At 46.9% G+C, this 19,100-nt stretch overlaps 1 protein-coding gene across 2 annotated transcripts in view; it reads right to left on the bottom strand.

The window, feature by feature from the left end:
• The window catches only part of ARID4B (AT-rich interaction domain 4B), an 897,525-nt gene that overhangs the window by 261,208 nt on the left and 617,217 nt on the right, over positions 1-19,100 (bottom strand). For both annotated transcript variants that reach the window (XM_040350731.1, XM_040350732.1), the window contains exon 15: positions 15,735-15,957. In XM_040350731.1, the coding sequence (XP_040206665.1) occupies positions 15,735-15,957 (223 nt within the window). The remainder of the gene's footprint in view (positions 1-15,734; positions 15,958-19,100) is intronic.

The following is a 19,100-nucleotide window of genomic DNA, read 5'->3' as shown; positions in this document are numbered from 1 at the left end:
ACGGTTTTTGCTAATAATTCAGGTTTCAATGGCAGTACACCGTCGGAAGGCGGGCTACTGGATTTTGTGGCTTATCTCATGGAGGATGTTTTTTCTTGCAGTCATTTAGTAAGATCATTAGCGGGTATTTCGTTTTTTCTGTCGGCTGAAAGGTCTGCCATCTTGCATGTCATATTTTTCAATCAAGCAGGCAATTAAAGGGTACAGAAGGAGAACCTTTGTAGCGGATGACAGAAGGCCTATGTCAGGAAAGGTTCCCCCCGTGGTGATACTGCCTGGTATTTGGCGTGCAGTACTGTGGCCCACCACCAGGTGTCTCCCGGCAGTCTTGGACTGCCAGGGGAGTTCTTTCCTGGTGGTATTATGTGATCCTTGGGCTGCAGTACTGGCGTCCACCAGCAGGGGATTCTTGGCAGTATGGAGCATACAGCCCTTCCTGTGTTCAGGTGTGACCTGAATGCAATTAGCACGCCTCTATATATACCCGGCGTGTGTAATCACTCCTCGCCCTGGTATCAGTCTACTACCTTGATCCTGAGCCTGTTACTCTAAGGCCCCGTACACACGGCCGAGGAACTCGACGTGCCAAGCATGTCGAGTTCCTTGTCGAGTTCTGGGATGAAGCCGCCGAGGAGCTCGGCGGGCCGCCTTCTCCCATAGAACAACGAGAAAATAGAGAACATGTTCTCTATTTTCTCGACGAGTTCCTCGGCGGCTCCATCGAGCCAAAAGTGTACAGACGACAGAGTTTCTCGGCAGAATCCGGGTTTTGACCGAGTTTCTCGGTGAATTCTGCCGAGAAACTCTGTCGTGTGTACGAGGCCTGACCCTGCTTTCTGGACCTGATCCCTATCCGACCCGATCCTTGGCCATCCATCCGCTCCCTGCTCCGTTGTGTCCCATCCTTGCCCATCTTCTGCGATCTCCTGGTATATGACCTTGGCTTGGCTTTTGTTTATGATTACGGCATTCCCCCTTGGCTTGTATATACGTTTGTTGTTTATTTGTGCACTGGTTGTCTTCACATGTTTTGTTCACCTTGTAAATAAACACCTTTTATTTCACTGCATACAGTGTTGGTCTCCTCTGTGTAGGCACACAGTACTGGTCTACTAAACTCTCCTGACAGTATACCAGAGCCACCCTTTGACCAGACGTGCCTGCATTAAGGAACCATCCTGTTGTGGTGCGTTTTTTTGAAACATGGATTTCAATAAAATCACTTACTTCTCTCTGCTGGCAGAGGAGGATGAGGAGTACTGTCGCCAGGTTTTAGAGGGTTGGACTAGTGACCAGCTGATGGATACCATCCGATCAGATCATTCCCTGGTGGATCAGGGCTACATGTCCTTTGATGACATTCAGCCATTAATCCGGTTAGGTGTTAAACCGGCCCTGTCAGTTATCCCAGATGGTAGTGATGACTTTTCTCCCCCCTTCAGTCGTGACCAAGTCGAATCCTTGGTGTGGTTAATGGAGGATGATCCAGCTTATTTTGATGAGCATTATTCCTCCTGTCCCCAGCAAAAGTTATCTGAGTGTGTTAGTTCTGTGCAGTCTCTGATTAGGCAAGGTGTGTGTGAACCTGCTTTTGTTCAACCTGTGCTGCAGGCATGGTCAAATCTCCTGATTCCAGCTAAGCCACTGCATTCCAGCCCTGCCATTACCCACCTACCTTCCCAAGGATCTATCCGCCCATCGCCAATGACAACCTCAGCTTTAGCCCAGTTAATTCCGCTTCCCACCAAATATTATTACCCAGTCTCTACTGGTTGTACCTACCCCGTCTTTAATCCACCTGCTTCTTCCCTTACACCTGTAACAACTTCACAAAAACCTCCTCCAGTCACTGTTCCTGTGTCCCTGCCACATTCCAACCCTTTCTCCTACATAATCCCATCTTTTTCATACAGCCCTCCTGTTAACAAGTCTGCAGTGACTAAATCTAAAAAGAAGCAGAAGTACTTCCCGACCCACACCATAGTGCCATCTGTTCAGCCTGTTCCAGTGCCATCTGCCCAGCCTGTTCCAGTGCCACCTGCCCAGCCTGTTCCAGTGCCACCTGCCCAGCCTGTTCCAGTGCCACCTGCCCAGCCTGTTCCAGTGCCATCTGCCCAGCCTGTTCCAGTGCCATCTGTTCAGCTTGTTCCAGTGCCATTTGCCCAGCCTGTTCCAGTGCCATCTGTTTAGCCTGTTCCAGTGACATCTGTTCAGCCTGTTCCAGTGCCATCTGTTCAGCCTGTTCCAGTGCCATCTGCCCAGCCTGTTCCAGTACCAGCTGCCCAGCCTGTTTCAGTACCAGCTGCCTAGCCTGTTTCCGTACCAGCTGCCCAGCCTGTTTCAGTACCAGCTGCCCAGCCTGTTTCAGTACCAGCTGTCCAGCCTGTTTCAGTACCAGCTGTCCAGCCTGTTTCAGTACCAGCTGTCCAGCCTGTTTCAGTACCAGCTGCCCAGCCTGTTTCAGTACCAGCCGCCCAGCCTGTTTTCGTGCCAGTTACCCAGCCTGTTCCGGCTGCTCTACCCGTTCCGGTGCCAGCTGCTCGGCCTGTTGTGCCAGTTACCCAGCCTGTTGTGCCAGTTACCCAGCCTGTTGTGCCAACTGCCCAGCCTGTTATTCCAGTGCCAGCCACCCAGCTTGTTCCGGTGCCAGCCGCCCAGCTTGTTCCAGTGCCAGCCGCCCAGCTTGTTCCAGTGCCAGCCGCCCAGTCTGTTGTTCCAGTGCCAGCCGCCCAGCCTGTTCCAGTGCCAGCCGCCCAGCCTGTTGTTCCAGTGCCAGCCGCCCAGCCTGTTGTTCCAGTGCCAGCCGCCCAGCCTGTTGTTCCAGTGCCAGCGGTCCAGCCTGTTGTTCCAGTGCAAGCGGTCCAGCCTGTTCCAGTTGCCCAGCCTGTTCCAGTTGCCCAGCCTGACGTGCCAATTGCCCAACCTGACGTGCCAGTTACCCTGCCTGACATTTCAGTGCCAGTTACCCCGCCTGACGTTTCGGTGCCAGTTACCCCGCCTGACATTTCAGTGCCAGTTACCCCGCCTGACGTTTCGGTGCCAGTTACCCCGCCTGACATTGCAGTGCCAACCGCCCAACTTCTTGAGCCACTGTCTGCTGCCCAGCCGGAGGCGTTCCTGTCAGCTGCCCAGCCGAAGGCGTTCCTGTCTGCTGCCCAGCCGGAGGCGTTCCTGTCTGCTGCCCAGCCGGAGGCGTTCCTGTCTGCTGCCCAGCCGGAGGCGTTCCTGTCTGCTGCCCAGCCGGAGGCGTTCCTGTCTGCTGCCCAGCCGGAGGCGTTCCTGTCTGCTGCCCAGTCGGAGGTGTTCCTGTCCACTGCCCAGCCCGACGACCCGGAGCCTGCTGCCCAGCTCGACGACCCGGAGCCTGCTGCCCAGCCCGATGACCCGGAGCCTGCTGCCCAGCCCGATGACCCGGTGCCTGCTGCCCAGCTCGATGACCCGGAGCCTGTTGCCCAGCCCGATGACCCGGAGCCTCTGTCTGCTGCCCAGCTCGATGACCCGGAGCCTGCTGCCCAGCTCGATGACCCGGAGCCTGCTGCCCAGCCCGATGACCCGGAGTCTGCTGCCCAGCTTGATTTGCCCCTATCTGCTTCCCAGCATGATGTGTCTGCTACCCAGCTTGATGTACTTTTTGCCCAGCCTGAGATGTCTGTGCCCACTGCCCAGCTCGAGTTGCACTTTGCCCGGTTTAAAGGTCATGGACCTTCCTCCGGCCCAACCTGATCTGACTTTACCTGCTGCCCGGCTTGACACCATGGACCTTCCCCAGCAACAGCTAGTTTGAGCGTCCGGAGGCCGCCTCTTTTGAGGGGGGGTACTGTCAGGAAAGGTTCCCCCCGCTGGTGATACTGCCTGGTATTTGGCGTGCAGTACTGTGGCCCACCACCAGGTGTCTCCCGGCAGTCTTGGACTGCCAGGGGAGTTCTTCCCTGGTGGTATTATGTGATCCTTGGGCTGCAGTACTTGCGTCCACCAGCGGGGGATTCTTGGCAGTATGGAGCATACAGCCCTTCCTGTGTTCAGGTGTGACCTGAATGCAATTAGCACGCCACTATATATACCCGGCGTGTGTAATCACTCCTCGCCCTGGTATCAGTCTACTACCTTGATCCTGAGCCTGTTACTCTGACCCTGAGCCTGCTTTCTGGACCCGATCCCTATCCGACCCGATCCTTGGCCATCCATCCGCTCCCTGCTCCGTTGTGTCCCGTCCTTACCCATCTTCTGCGATCTCCTGGTATATGACCTTGGCTTGGCTTTTGTTTATGATTACGGCATTCCCCCTTGGCTTGTATATATGTTTGTTGTTTATTTGTGCACTGGTTGTCTTCACATGTTTTGTTCACCTTGTAAATAAACACCTTTTATTTCACTGCATACAGTGTTGGTCTCCTCTGTGTAGGCACACAGTACTGGTCTACTAAACTCTCCTGACAGCCTATCTCACTTGAAATACTGTCCGGCTTGTGTGCCGGGACTAACATGGTGTGTTTTTCAGATTATGAAGCACTGCTTTTTAAAACCGCGTTTGTTTTAGCATTTTTTGGTGCGTTCCGGATTTCAGAATTAGTACCGGATTCCAAATATGGTGGCTCAGGAATCTGCTCGGAGCATGTGGTGGTGGAAGGTTCTGTGGGGCGCGTTTGGCTGCAGCGATCAAAGACGGATCAGTGTGGTAGAGGTTCTTGGATTAGCTTGCAGGCCCAGATCAATGAGGTGGTATGTCCGGTATCCTTGGTTCATCAATTTTTAAAGGTAAGACCGCAAGGTAATGGCTAATTGCTTATACACAATAATTTAGCACATTTATCCAGATACCAATTTAATTTTGTTTTCAACAAATGCCTGGGTTTGTTGGGTTTACAAGGTTTAAAATTTTCTTCACATTCTTTCCGGATGGGTGCAGCTTCGGAAGCAGCTAGGAGGGGTATGGAAGAGTCTGCTATTAGGGAAATGGGGAGGTGGAGGTCGAATTGCTTTAAATTGTACATAAGACCTAAATTGTTTTTTTAATTTTCAGATTTACATCGCACTGTTTGGATTCTGGGACATTCGTTCATACACTGGGCTCATAAGAGAGCGGCTCATCGTCCGTATACGGTAAATTTATCACTACAACCAGAATCCTACAGGTTGCTTTGGAAAGGATTACGTGGCCTCCAATGGCATCAGTTATATTTTCATTTGTCACGTTTATTGCAGGTTTGGCCACCTCCCTCTATCTTGGTGCTGCACTTAGGAGGTAACAATTTAGGGAATCTCAGAACTGTGGATCTTTTAGGTTTTATCAAACGGGATCTTTGTAGCTTTCATGCTGTTTCCCCAAATACGGTCATCATATTTTCGGAAATAGTTCCTCGCCTGGCATGGCTCTCCTCTAATATGAGGAGGGTAATGGAGCGGATGAGGAAAAGGGTGAATAGGGCCATGGAGAAATACATGCCCACCATTGGTGGGCTATCTTATCGGCATATTGACCTGGAAGGTGGTGTTCCCGGTTTCTACAGATCTGATGGGGTTCACTTTTCGGAAATAGGTTTGAACCTGTTTAATCTGGGTTTGCAATCTGGTATTGAAATGGCCGCGGTGGTGGGGGTGGGCCGGGCTTGAAGCAAGTCCGCCTGGTGGGGACTATTTGTTGTTAAATAAAATGGTGTTTACTGTCTGCCCGAGTTTTGAATAACTGGGCAGGATGCTGGTGTTTATTGAGAAATTGAAAGATGAGTTTAATAAATAAAGTGTTTTTTTGTTATGATGATTAAAACCAATAAAGGTACCACGGCCATTATATTTGCCAAAAGAGTTAAATGGTGTAGGTTTCTTTAATTTACCAGTTATAATAGGTTATTAAGATGGGTGCTGGTGTGTGTGTGGCCTACAGTCTCATGTAAAAGGAGGGCACTAATTGGGGCCCTCCTGCTTGAGAGTGTGGCCAGCACACACCTGTAGTTATTAAGCGATAGCTAGGCTGCTTAATTATGTACAGTTTACCTTACAGGTGTGTTTGACCCAATAAGAACCCAGGGAAGGTACTGGAAGCCCTCAGGTAGGCCTATTAAAGATCAAGCTACTGTGGGGCTCATCCTCTTCCCCCTGGACCAGATCAACAGGCGAAGTGCTCCCTCCCCCCTCCCAAGTCGCATGTACCTCTTATGTGGTTTGGGTCACCCCGGTATCCGGGGGGGGGACTATTTGTTGTTAAATAAAATGGTGTTTACTGTCTGCCCGAGTTTTAAATAACTGGGCAGGATGCTGGTGTTTATTAATTAAACTCATCTTTCAATTTCTCAATAAAGTGTTTTTTTGTTTTGATGATTAAAACCAATAAAGGTACCACGGCCATTATATTTGCCAACATAGTTAAATGGTGTATGTTTCTTTTATTTACCAGTTATAATAGGTTATTAAGACGGGTGCTGGTGTGTGTGGCCTACAGTCTCATACAATTTTAAGGCTGGGTTCACACATATGCGGTGCGATTTTGAGCTCTGTTTTCACAGCTAACTGACAAAGTAGTTGTTCAGCGCTTAATGTCAGTTTTTGATCAGGTCAGGATTGCATCAGTATAAGGTCAGGATTTTATACTGTTCACGACTGAATGACATGTGCGATTCAGAAGCATTCCCATAGAAGTCAATGGACCTGTATTCGCACGTAAGCCGGACTGCACTGCCTAGATTTTTTGGGCAGTGAGAAGTGTGAATGCACCGCAGGTGTGTGAACCAGCCTCATTCAAGGAAGTTATGTATACCAGGTGCTATGCCAGAGGAATTGTGGTTGGTAAAGAAAAACTAAGTAACTGAAGGTTTGTGTAATCCTATGCACTAGGGGAAAATATGAGAGCTATGGATAAAACAAATAAAAATAAAACAAATGTTAAAGGTCTTTAAAAGCTGTTCAAAGGGCAAATATGGAAAACATTTCTAAATTAAGAATGAATGGATTGGCCAAATGGATGTGAATAAAAGGAGAAAGTGGTTGTATTGTGTTTAATGAATGCACAAGGTATTATTTGATTAGTAAAGTATCTTAAGTGTTTGTTTAAAATGTACACAAAGAGTTGTCTCATATTGTGTTTTCTTGTTCTGGAAGTAGAGGTTATTAGGCCCATGTTCCTGATAGTATAAATTCTCCTAAAAGTCTGTGTTAAATAAGGCTTCATGTACATGGGACATTGTTCAAACCTCTCCTGAACAATTTAACTTGACCGCTAGAAACCGGTGTCTAAAAATGGGCGTTTAGCTGCGTTTTCGTCTAGAAGCGCTTGAAAAATGTCTGTAGACAAAACTCTGCTAAACGCAAGTTACCGTGTTTAGCCGCGATAGGGCTTGTTTGGAGAAAATGCCTCTAGACTCTGCTTTTTAACGCATTTTTTGGGGTTACAGAAAAAGCCTCTAAACTCAACTGCCTAGAAATGACTATAAAACATGGACAGATAAGATAACATGTAGGAGAGTTTAGGAGCAGTTGAAAAATAAAATTCACAACTGCTCCTGAATGTCTGTTTACCAGCAGCAGAGTACATGAGGCCTTACCAGGATATACAAAATAAATTGCTGCATATAATGAGTCCATTAGGTACTAAAATATGATGGGAAAGTTTGTTTGAATAACAGTCAGAGTTGGCTATTCTGGATATATTTACCTTTTGAATTCCCAGAGTTTCAATCGTTTCAAGTGTTAATGATGTAATATTGTTTATCCATCAATGTTTTGTTTGTTGCTGATGATCAGATATATTTGAAAAGTTGGGAGGCTGGCTCCGGAGTCAGAATATGTGTTTGGGTAAAATGTTCTGTTCTGAGTTCCTCGGGTCCACTTGGGACCCGGGGATAAAAGAAACAAAAGTTGTTTACGTTTTATTGAAGTCCTGCTGTAATACTGGATTTGAAAAAATGTTTAATTAAATATATTGAATCTATATAATGAAGACTGTTGCTGAGAAACATTTTATATTTCTGCATGCTTTACTTATGTTTAAATTAATGAGGAATATTATTTTTAATACCTCCAATGATTAAGGCCTTAATTGATCAGGTAGATTCTGTGATTACTCATGTTGGATGAGGAATATCCGCCCCAGACAGACAGAATTCACCCCTAGCCCCCTGCACATGAAGAAATGCCCACCCCATTCCTACCCTATACCCCATTTATACCTTGCTCTATACCCTATCCGGATGAAGAGATGACTACAGCTTTTGCATGGAAATCTTTGTTGTTTAAATTCCATCGGAAGTGCGGAGATGAGTAAAGGCGGACTGCTGGAAAATGTTCCTGGGAATGACACCTTGAGGGTTAGCCATGACGTAAGGTCTACAAAATTCCAGTGAGCATCACAAGGGAGAGATCCAGATATGCCAGCCCAAAGACCCAAGTCTAGCCTAATGCATCAGTCCCAGTCTGTCTGTGGATATTGAGTTCTATCCTTACAAAGAGGCAGGGTTTTGGGGTAGAAGGATCACTGTAAAATATAGATAAACACATAATCGAAGCAAAAGTTTGGGGAAAAGTTTAGGAGAATGAAAATTATAATGTGAACATTTCCTTTTCCTTCCCTTTCATGAATTTATTGGATATTTAGAAGCCATACAAGAGACTTTTTTTTGGGACTATTTTTTATTTGGCCTAAACGCTATCATGCCCCTCCCACTTGCTTTTAAGGACTGTCATGCCCCTCCCCCTTTGTATTTCATGGACAATTGCTATGAAGCTGAGATTATCTGTTTATTCTCTATTTTTACATGCTTAGGATGATAATACATTTATGGGAAAGTAGCCCAGGTGAATGATAAGAATATACTGAGTTTGTATAATTTTTTTAAATGTATGTGTTAAGACATAGCCCATCCTAGCTCTCTTTGCATATAAGCCACAGTAGTCTTCAGTAAAGGTTAGCGCTCTAATGAACACACTGAAATAATAAAATAAAAAATAAAAGTCCATAATAAGTCCTCAAAGTGACAGGAAATCAATTCGTGAAATGCTAAACAATGCTGTGAAGCTAGGCAAGACCACCACCGATGATTTTGATAAAGATGTATGCTTACCAGAAGGCAAGCTATAGAAAGCTTGCGGCTGCACCCCAGCCAGGGCCTTTAACCTGGAACTGTTGCCAACATCAGCGATGAGAGTCCTCACAGTGGATGAAGGACTATAGAGTTCCAAGAAAAAAGGACTATCACATAGTGATGTACCGCTTAAGCTGAGAGATACCATGTAATGACACACTAGGAGGAGAGCACCACCACCAATAGGGACCACCGCAAAACTTATGCGCTTACCAGACCAATATAATTATATGGCATGCGGCTGAACCCCAGCCAGGGCCTTTACGGAACTGTCTCCAACCTCAGCAGATCAAGACTCCCCCAGATTCCACGGCAGCAATCACCACCGAAAATAAAAATGAATCCAACAATAGTGACGTACCGTAGAAACTTGTGGTTTAATAGAATAAAAAGTAACACTTACAAAAAATCAAAACGTTTAAAATTGGAGCCGGCCAGCTATGTACAATCACCCGTCCTCGTGGACTGGAACGACTGGACGTGGACTGCGCGTCAGAGCGTCTCCTACCCGACGTACGTTTCGTCAAATAATGACGTCGTCTGGGGCTCCAATTTTAAACGTTTTGATTTTTTTGTAAGTGTTACTTTTTATTCTATTAAACCACAAGTTTCTACGGTACGTCACTATTGTTGGATTCATTTTTATTTTTGGTGGGGATTGCTGCCGTGGAATCTGGGGGAGTCTTGATCTGCTGAGGTTGGAGACAGTTCCGTAAAGGCCCTGGCTGGGGTTCAGCCGCATGCCATATAATTATATTGGTCTGGTAAGCGCATAAGTTTTGCGGTGGTCCCTATTGGTGGTGGTGCTCTCCTCCTAGTGTGTCATTACATGGTATCTCTCAGCTTAAGCGGTACATAACTATGTGATAGTCCTTTTTTCTTGGAACTCTATACTCCTTCATCCACTGTGAGGACTCTCATCGCTGATGTTGGCAACAGTTCCAGGTTAAAGGCCCTGGCTGGGGTGCAGCCGCAAGCTTTCTATAGCTTGCCTTCTGGTAAGCATACATCTTTATCAAAATCATCGGTGGTGGTCTTGCCTAGCTTCACAGCATTGTTTATCATTTCACAAATTGATTTCCTGTCACTTTGAGGACTTATTATGGACTTTTATATACCATTATATACCTTAAATTTTTGATTTTTTGTTCCCACCAATATTGAATATTAATTTTTTCAATATCTCATGCTATTAGCGCAACTTACCTTTTTTTCATGCTCTATGACCCGCATGCTTGGCCAATAACAGTGTCGTCAGTAAAGAGAACCGTAATTGGCCAAAGCAAGGGTGGCTTTGGCCAATTATGGCTCAGTGCTATAGCACACGCCCCACACTATAAAAGGCCACCTGTAGGGCGACCTCGTGTAGTGTGTTTTCCGGGCTTGTTTCAGATCAGACAGAGAGAGAGAGATTGACTTTTTTTTATAGCTAGATAGAGCAGGCAGGCTAGTGAGTTAAATTTACAGTGTGTAGAGGATATATATACATCCCAGCTGTTGTACATATATTTATACACTGTATAGTTTAGTTAGATTAGTTCTTCCTAATCTGTCAGGCAGTTGATTGTGCTAGCTGCAGTGTTCTCACGTGTTGTATTGCCCGTGTGCTCAGTGCACCTAAACCCACTTGCTGTATACTGCAAGTTTGCTCATTACTTTGCACCTAAACCCACTTGGTGAATAGTGCAAGGGTGCTAATTATTTTGCACCTAAACTCACTTGGTGTATAGTGCAAGTGTGCTCATTACTTTGCACCTAAACCCAGTTTTTTGTATAGTGCAAGTATGCTCATTACTTTGCACCTAAACCCACTTGGTGTATACAAGTGTGCTCATTACTTTGCAGCTAAACCCACTTGGTGTATAGTGCAAGTGTGCTAATTACTTTGCACTTAAACCCACTTGGTGTATACTGCAAGTGTGCTCATTACTTTGCACCTAAACCCACTTGGTGTATAGTGCAAGTGTGCTCATTACTTTGCACCTAAACCCACTTGGTGTATAGTGCAAGTGTGCTAATTACTTTGCACCTAAACCCACTTGGTGTATAGTGCAAGTGTGTTCATTACTTTCCACCTAAACCCACTTGGTGTATACTACAAGTGTGCTCATTATTTTGCTCCTAAACCAACTTGGTGTATAGTGGAAGTGTGCTAATTACTTTGCACCTAAACCCACTTGGTGTATACTGCAGGTTTGCTCATTACTTTGCACCTAAACCCACTTGGTGTATAGTGCAAGTTTACTCAATACTTTTGACCTAAACCTACTTGGTGTGTACTGCACGTGTCCTCTGCAGTTTGCACCTAAAGTTACGAGGTGTGTGTACTGACTTTGTCCTCTGCAGGCCATTATAATGTCTGGAAGGACAACAAAGAGAGGCAGAGGGTCACGAGGGCAAGCAGGCTCTGCGTCTAGAGGAACAGTGCTGGTAGTGGACAACGGTGCACCCCTCTTCAGCACGTGGCCGTTTGACACGCTCGTCCTTGTTTCGGGAGCTGGCCGTGTTGAGCCTCATCATGCAGACAAATTGGTAGAGTGGATGACCAAGGGTGCCCAAGAAGGACAGCAATCTGGCAGTCATGTTCCCACCAGCTGCGGCATACTGCCAGTTTTCGACAGTGATGAGGAGGGAGGGGGTGATGAGGTCACTGACTGGTACGTGGGTGCCTGATAGGAGGGAGGAGGAGCAGGAAGGAGGCACAGGCACATCTCCAAAGAGGCAGGATGCCCTCCAGGGGGCCAGCTTAAGGGCAGACATATGTCGACCTGCCAAGCATACCTGAAAGACCCACACCAAAGAACAAAGCGGACCTCTCCTTGCCCCTCATCAGCTAGGATCTCAAACCCCACTATACCCTCAGTCCTCTCTTAAGCCTGCACTGATAAGACTGAAGGTGTAGAATTAGGTGTGTCACAACCTAGTAGTACATGCGGGCAATCTACTATCGGTACAACCGATGGCAGATTGCACCAAGACAAATTTCCCTGCCCCAGCTGCTGCAGCGCCGAAAGAAGTACTCTCCCAGCCACAAACATGCCCAGCGGTTAAATACTAGCTTAGCGAAATTGCTAGCACTTCAACTGCTGCCTTTTCAGTTTGGTAGATTCTGCCCTCCTTCCGTGAGTTTGTGGAATGTGCGGTACCTCAGTGGCAAGTTCCCAAACGCCACTTTTTCTCACGGAAGCGATTCCGGCTCTCTACCGCCATGTGGAAGCAATGTCCATGCCGTCGCTGGACAGGACGGTCAGTGGTAAGGTGCATATTACCGCTGACTCATGGTCCAGCAGGCATGGACAGGACGTACCTCTCTATCACGGCGCATTGGGTGACTCTGCTGGCAGCTGGGAAGGGACGCAGGGCAAGGTACAGTAGTGTTGGGAGGTTGTTCCGCCACCACGCCTCCAAAATACTACTACTGGTTGTGACACACCTCTCTCCTCCACCCCCTCCTCTTCTTCTTCCTCTGTGAACCTCTTCCTGTCTGATATGTCCTCGGAACCAGCGGTGCTCCGTAGGCGTACGAGGGGCTACACAGGAATGCAGGGCAAAGAGTGCCATGCAGTGCTAGAGGCTGGTTTGCTTGGGAGACAGGAGCCACACTGGGGCAGAGGTTCTGTCAGCTCTGCAGGGGCAGGCCTCAAGAGGTGGTTGACGCCACACCAGCTTAAGCCAGGAATGGTGGTTAGCGACAATGGCACCAACCCTCCTCTCTGCCCTGCGGACAGGGACAACTGACCCATGTGCCTTGTTTTGCTCATGTTCTGAATTTGGTGGTGCAGCGGTTCTTGGCAGGTACCCGGCTTACAGGATGGTCCGTGAAGCAGGCCCAGGAAAGTCTGTGTGCATTTCCGAAGGTCATATAATGCCAGTGCCTCGGCTGACAGACCTCCAAAGGGAATGCAACCTGCCCAAGAACCGCCTAATCTGTGACATGCCCACCAGATGGAACTCTACGTTGGCCATGCTGCAGCGGCTGAACATGCAGCAGAGGGCCATCAATGAGTAGCTGTGCCAATATGGCAGCAGAACTGGGTCAGGGGAGCTTGGTTTTTTTCCCCACGCCAGTGGGCCTTGATCAGGGATGCATGCACTGTCCTGTCACCATTTGAGGCCACGAGGATGGTGAGCAGTGACAGTGCATGCATCAGTGAGACTGTCCCTCTTATTCACATGTTGGAGCACACGCTACGTGAATAATGGACAGGGCCCTTGAGGCAGAACAGAGGGAGGAAGAGGAGGACTTCCTTACCTCTCAAGGCCCCCTTTATCCAGACAGTGGTCTTGTTTGCCCGCCTAGCACACAGGAAGAGGAGGAGGAAGAGGAGGATTGCATCAGCAGCATGGAGGTGGAGCCTAGCACTCAGAATCAGCAGTCTTCAAGGGATAAATTACAGTGCCAAGGAACCCATAGACTTTTACGTGGCTGGGATGAGGTGGCTGCAGATCCTGTTGTCCTCAGTGACCCAGAGGACTCTGCCCCGAATGCCTCAGCAAACCTATGCTGTATGGCCTCCCTGATCCTGCAAAGCCTGCGTAAGGATCCTCGTATTCGTGGTATCAAGGAGAGGGATCATTACTGGCTGTCAACTCTCTTTGATCCACGTTACAAGGGTAGGTTGCGGACCTTATCTTGCCATCGCAGAGGGAGCAGAAGAATGAAAAATCTCGGGAGGCCTTGCAGAAAGGTCTGTGCAATGCGTTCCCAGAGACTGGGGGTTTACCAAATCCTGGACATACGTGTTGCTGAGGCTTCGGTGAGTCACAGAAGGAGCGGTGGAGAAGGTGGCCGTCTGACCGATGCGTTCAGACAATTTTTTAGTCCGCAGCCCCAAGGTATGACCGGTTCCAGCAACCATCGCCAGCGTCTGGTTTACATGGTGCGGAAATACCTAGGGTCAAGATCAGACTTGGACATCTTCCCCACCGAAAATCCTCTGGCTTACTGGGTCTTGAGGATGGATCACTGGCCAGAGCTTGCACAGTACGCAATTGAGTTACTGGCTTGTCCTACATCCAGCGTTCTTTCAGAACATTCAGTGCTGCTGGAGAGTTTGTGACCGATCACAGGGTGCACCTCTCCACCGACTCCGTCGATCGACTGACCTTCATAAAAATGAATCAGGCTTGGATCACCACCAGCTACCAAGCACCTAATGCTGATGTAACTGAATAATTTTTTGGAAATGTCAGATCTCTTGGAGACTGCCTATGCTGATGCTGAGTGACTGTCCTGTTATGCTGACTGGATATCCTTTTCCTCCTCAATGATCTTGCTGATAGCTAGTAAGAACGCCACCAGTGCCTAAGGCCCAATTTTTCTGCCCCTATTTATCAGGGGTGTATAATAACAATTTTTGATGCAATACTTTGCATGTGGCTCTTTGCTGCGCTCCAATTACAGTATCTGTGAGGGGTTGCAGTGTTGTGGCACCGCCAGCAGTGCCTAAAGCCCAATTTTTCTGCCCCTGTTCAACAGGGGCATGTAATTACAATTCTTGATCTAATATTTCACAGCAGGGCGTTCCAGCGCCCACCAAGACTAACTGTGAGGGCTTACAGTGTTGTGGCAACACCAACACCTAGGGCCCAAATTTATGCAGAGTATATACGGCAGGCCCCTACTTTCAAACATCCAACTTACAAACGACTCCTACTTGCAAACAGAAGGAGACAACAGGAAGTGAGAGGAAATCTACCCCTAGGAAGGGAAATTGTAATCTTACATAACTCTTTTGTCTTGAATTGTATTGCAACAGTGCTGGCACTATATAAATCCTGTATAAACAATCTTGCTAGACAAAATGTTGTTAAATTTTATGAAAAAAATATTGGGGTAGATTCAGGTAGAGGTGCGCACTGATACGGCGGCGCAGCGTATCGTCTTTACGCTACGCCGCCGTAAATTACAGGAGCAAGCGCTGTATTCACGAAGCACTTGCTCCGTAATTTGCGGCGGCGTAGCGTAAAAGGGGCCGGCATAAGCGCGCGTAATTCAAATGATCCAGTAGGGGGCGTGGATCATTTAAATTAGGAGCGTTCCCGCGCCGAACGTACTGCGCATGCGCCGTCCCTAAAATTTCCCGGCGTGCATTGCGGTCGCAAGGACGTCATTGGTTTCGACGTGAACGTAAATGGCGTCCAGCATCATTTCCGGACGACTTACGCAAACGACGTAAAAACATTGGCTGCGCCTCCTAATAGCAGGAGCAGCCTTACGCCGAAAACGAGTTACGCAAACGACGTAAAAAACTACCGCCGGGCGCACGTACGTTTGTGAATCGGCGTAAGTATGTAATTTGCATACTCTACACTGACAACTACGGAAGCGCCACCTAGCGGCCAGCGTGAGAATACACCCTAAGATACGACGACGTAAGAGACTTATGCCAGTCGTATCTTAGGCTAATGTCGGCGTATCTAGCTTTCTGAATACAGAAAATAGATACGCCGGCGTAGCTTTGAATTTAAGCGGCATATCTATGGATACGCCGGCGTAAATCGTTCCTGAATCTACCCCATTGTGTTCCAATTAAAATGCCAAACAGAGTGGAAAAAAATGGTTACCACATACTCTCACTTGTGAATACAACAGGTGAACATGTGAAAGGCTTTGTGATTATTTTGAAATTAACTTGATCAATAAATAATTAATAGACTTACCAAGTTTCGGGCCTCTTCATTTAAAACAGACGTATCGTTTTTAACACAACAGTCATTCTTAACACTAGTTTCCTCAAGGTTTCCATCATTTTTGGTTTCTTGTTTTGGAAAATTTGTACTCTCAAGATTATAATCTTTACTTGATTTTGGAATTTTCTTCGGTAGGTCCATGTGGAAACAAATATTGGTGGAAGAACAGTATTCCTCAAAGCCATACAAATACCTAAAAAAAAAATGGGGATAAACATTAAAGTAAACCTGTCATTAAGCATATATGGTAGCATGACCCCTTCATGAAATATTGGTTGCATGGCTGTTACCTTGAACCGGTGGCTTTGATGCATACCTGGAATAAGTATGCAGATCAAGACTGGCATAAGTGTTATTCTGTATACTTGCTCTAGGTTAGCCGATAATAGTATTGAAGCAAGAGGGTCAGCATGACGGCCAGGAAAATACCATTCTCAAAACAGGTTAGCAATTGTCCACATTTCTCTCATGACAATTTTCCATTAACAATTGCAATACACAACGATAAATAAAATAAATACACAGTCCACAAACTAGTACAGTTGAAGCAGTTTATAGTCATCTTAGGAGTAAAAGTATCTAGCAAATTATTATCAAAATTAGACACAAACCAGGCTGCCGCACTGTATTTGAGACAGTTTTTTGTATATATATGACCCCTGCACCTGTAATGTTGAGCAATCAACTGACACACTTTTACACAGGTCTGCAACAGAAAAAACACAGAAAATGGGACAAATTTTTATAAGGATAAGAGAGAATTGCACTCTAAAAAAGTGCAAGTATAACCAAGTTTGTAGTTTTAGGTAGAGCAAGAATAGATTCAACTCCTGTTGGTGTATTTGTAGCTGTCTCTATCACGTTTGAAAGGTGTATGTATGTATGTGTGTGTGTGTGTGTGTGTGTGTGTGTGTGTGTGTGTGTGTGTGTGTGTGTGTGTGTGTGTGTGTAATATATATATATATATATATATATATATATATATATATATATATATATATATATATATATATATATATATATATATATTTATTACACACACACACACACACACACACACACACATATAAGGTTGGGGTGATCAGACTCCAGCGATGGGTGCGTTTTCCAGTGAGTACGCCAGTCCAGAACTGAGTTTTTAAGGGCCTGGTAGCCCACTTTTATTTAAAAGCACAAAAGTTCACAAACACAACAGTATTTCTGCATCTAGGGATAAGCAAACCTAGATTTCTCCTGATAAGCGTCTTGCTGCTCAATCATCAAACGACATCTGCCTCCTGCAGACATGCATGCTCTAGCTGCAACCATGCAGTGTCTCTGACTCCTCTCAGAGGGATTGGGAATCCACCTGATTTCCAGGAACAGACTTCCTGTCTGTTGGGTGGGGCTCTGAGCCATGTCAGGTCAGAACTAATAAAGCCCAAGACACAGCTGTGCAATTAATGTGTCTTTCTCTCCAAAATCTGGCGTAAACCAGCAATCTTTCACATAGCACAGAGTCCCACCCTCACATATCCCCCCCCCCCCCCCTGTTTCGAACCGGAGGGAGGAACACATAGACCCATCATCACAAATGGGACACCTCTGTGCCAGCCATTGGCTGCGTAGGCCCATTTTTTCCGGGTATGTTTCCACCAACACTTCACTGTGGCGCCTCTGTGCCAACTATCAGCAGCAGGAGTCCTAATCTGCCCACCCACATCTTCTTCCGGGTGTGCTTCCACCAGCACCTCTTCCTGAACCGTGGGCTCCCACTATTCTCTCTACCCCAACTACCTTCTGGCCTCAGGATCCTTTTTCCTCCCACAGACCTACTCTCCTGGGACTGTTGGGGACCCACTTCCATGAAATATGTCAGGGACTGACCTCTCCCACTACCTGACGCAACATTAACCAACGACATTTGTTTCTCAGGTTCACTAACCCCTATGTGGTTACCTTTGGCAACTAAACCATCTGAGATCAACATCACATCCTTCGGTTTAACCTCAATAACAATGTTCCACAAGGGGTTTTTCAACTCAACATTGTCATTGGGACCTCTTGTCCCCTGGTTTGCTAGGACAGTGTCTATGGGACCACCTACAGGCAAGCAGTTACTCCCTATGGGACAATCCCACAGTTTCACATCGCCCCCTGTTGTCCAACACTCCAATAGCAATTGTCCTACCAACGCACATTTTCCCACGCCAATCTCTTTAACCATTTCTGTGTCCCTTGGTACCTCAACCAATACCTCTGAGCTGTCCGATAGTGCTCTACAGTGCTTCTCATACACTTTTTCGTTACAGTACATAACTTCACCACTTTGCTCAGGTGGCGCTTCATTTAACTCATGAGGACTTTTTCTGCCAGCAGTGACAGACCACAGTTCCCAATTACCACTACAAGTAAATTTCAGACATTTGAGTTTTACCATTTTTCTCATCACCAAGGTCAAGTACCCTCTTTCCTATCAGAGCGGCACCACAGTTGTCCCAGGCAACCTCTAGCTCCAACACACAGAGCTTCCTGGAGGTTTCTAAGGACACCTCTGCAGCCTTATATACGGTTGCTAAGGGAAATCGCTTATCCTGCTTAGCAATCACCCCTACCTCAGTAAGCATCACATCACCATAAGTACATGTATCATCAGCAATATCTTCATCATCAGCATTCATAAACATAGCAGTTTTATAATCTCTATCAGATTGTCTTTTGTCAGAATGCATGGCACCCTGCATGCCACTCAGCACATCACCCTTTCTCTCCAAAGGAATTATTTTGCCCACTAGGGCAGCTTCACAGTTGTCCTGGGAAACCACTTGCCTCACCACTGCAGGCCCCTTGGTGGTTTCCCTTGGCAACTCTGTAGCACCTGTCACTGTTGCTAGGGAACATGGCACATCAACTGTTTTGGTCACCTTTAGCACATTTCTCCCAGCATTCTGCTGGATTACCTTAGGTGCACCCAGAGTCCGTATGTCCTTTTCAGTCGTTGACCTTGCTGCAAGCAGGGTTTTAACCTGTGTCTCCCCCACTGAACTGGGTAGCACACTGCAGCAAGTCCATTTTTACACCTTCTGCAGATCTTCTCACGGGACACACTGCTACTTCACTTGGATCACAAACTGCAACAGTCTTACCATATCCCGTAGCAGGTAACTCTGTCTTCATTTGAGTGCGCTGTCTCTCAGTTGCATATTTACTGGCCAACTCCGCCTGGTGGCCACAGGATGAAATCACAGCAGGCATCTCCCACTGTTTAGCACCCCCTGCAGACACAACCAAAAACTCCTTGTTGCCAGGGGTGACTGCAAACGTATCTGAAATGGAATCTTGGCCCACCAATAAAGA

Source organism: Rana temporaria, chromosome 4, assembly GCF_905171775.1.
Source record: "Rana temporaria chromosome 4, aRanTem1.1, whole genome shotgun sequence".
Lineage (NCBI taxonomy): Eukaryota > Metazoa > Chordata > Amphibia > Anura > Ranidae > Rana > Rana temporaria.
Note: the sequence above shows the minus strand (reverse complement) of the source record. Positions and strands in the feature narration are given on the sequence as shown.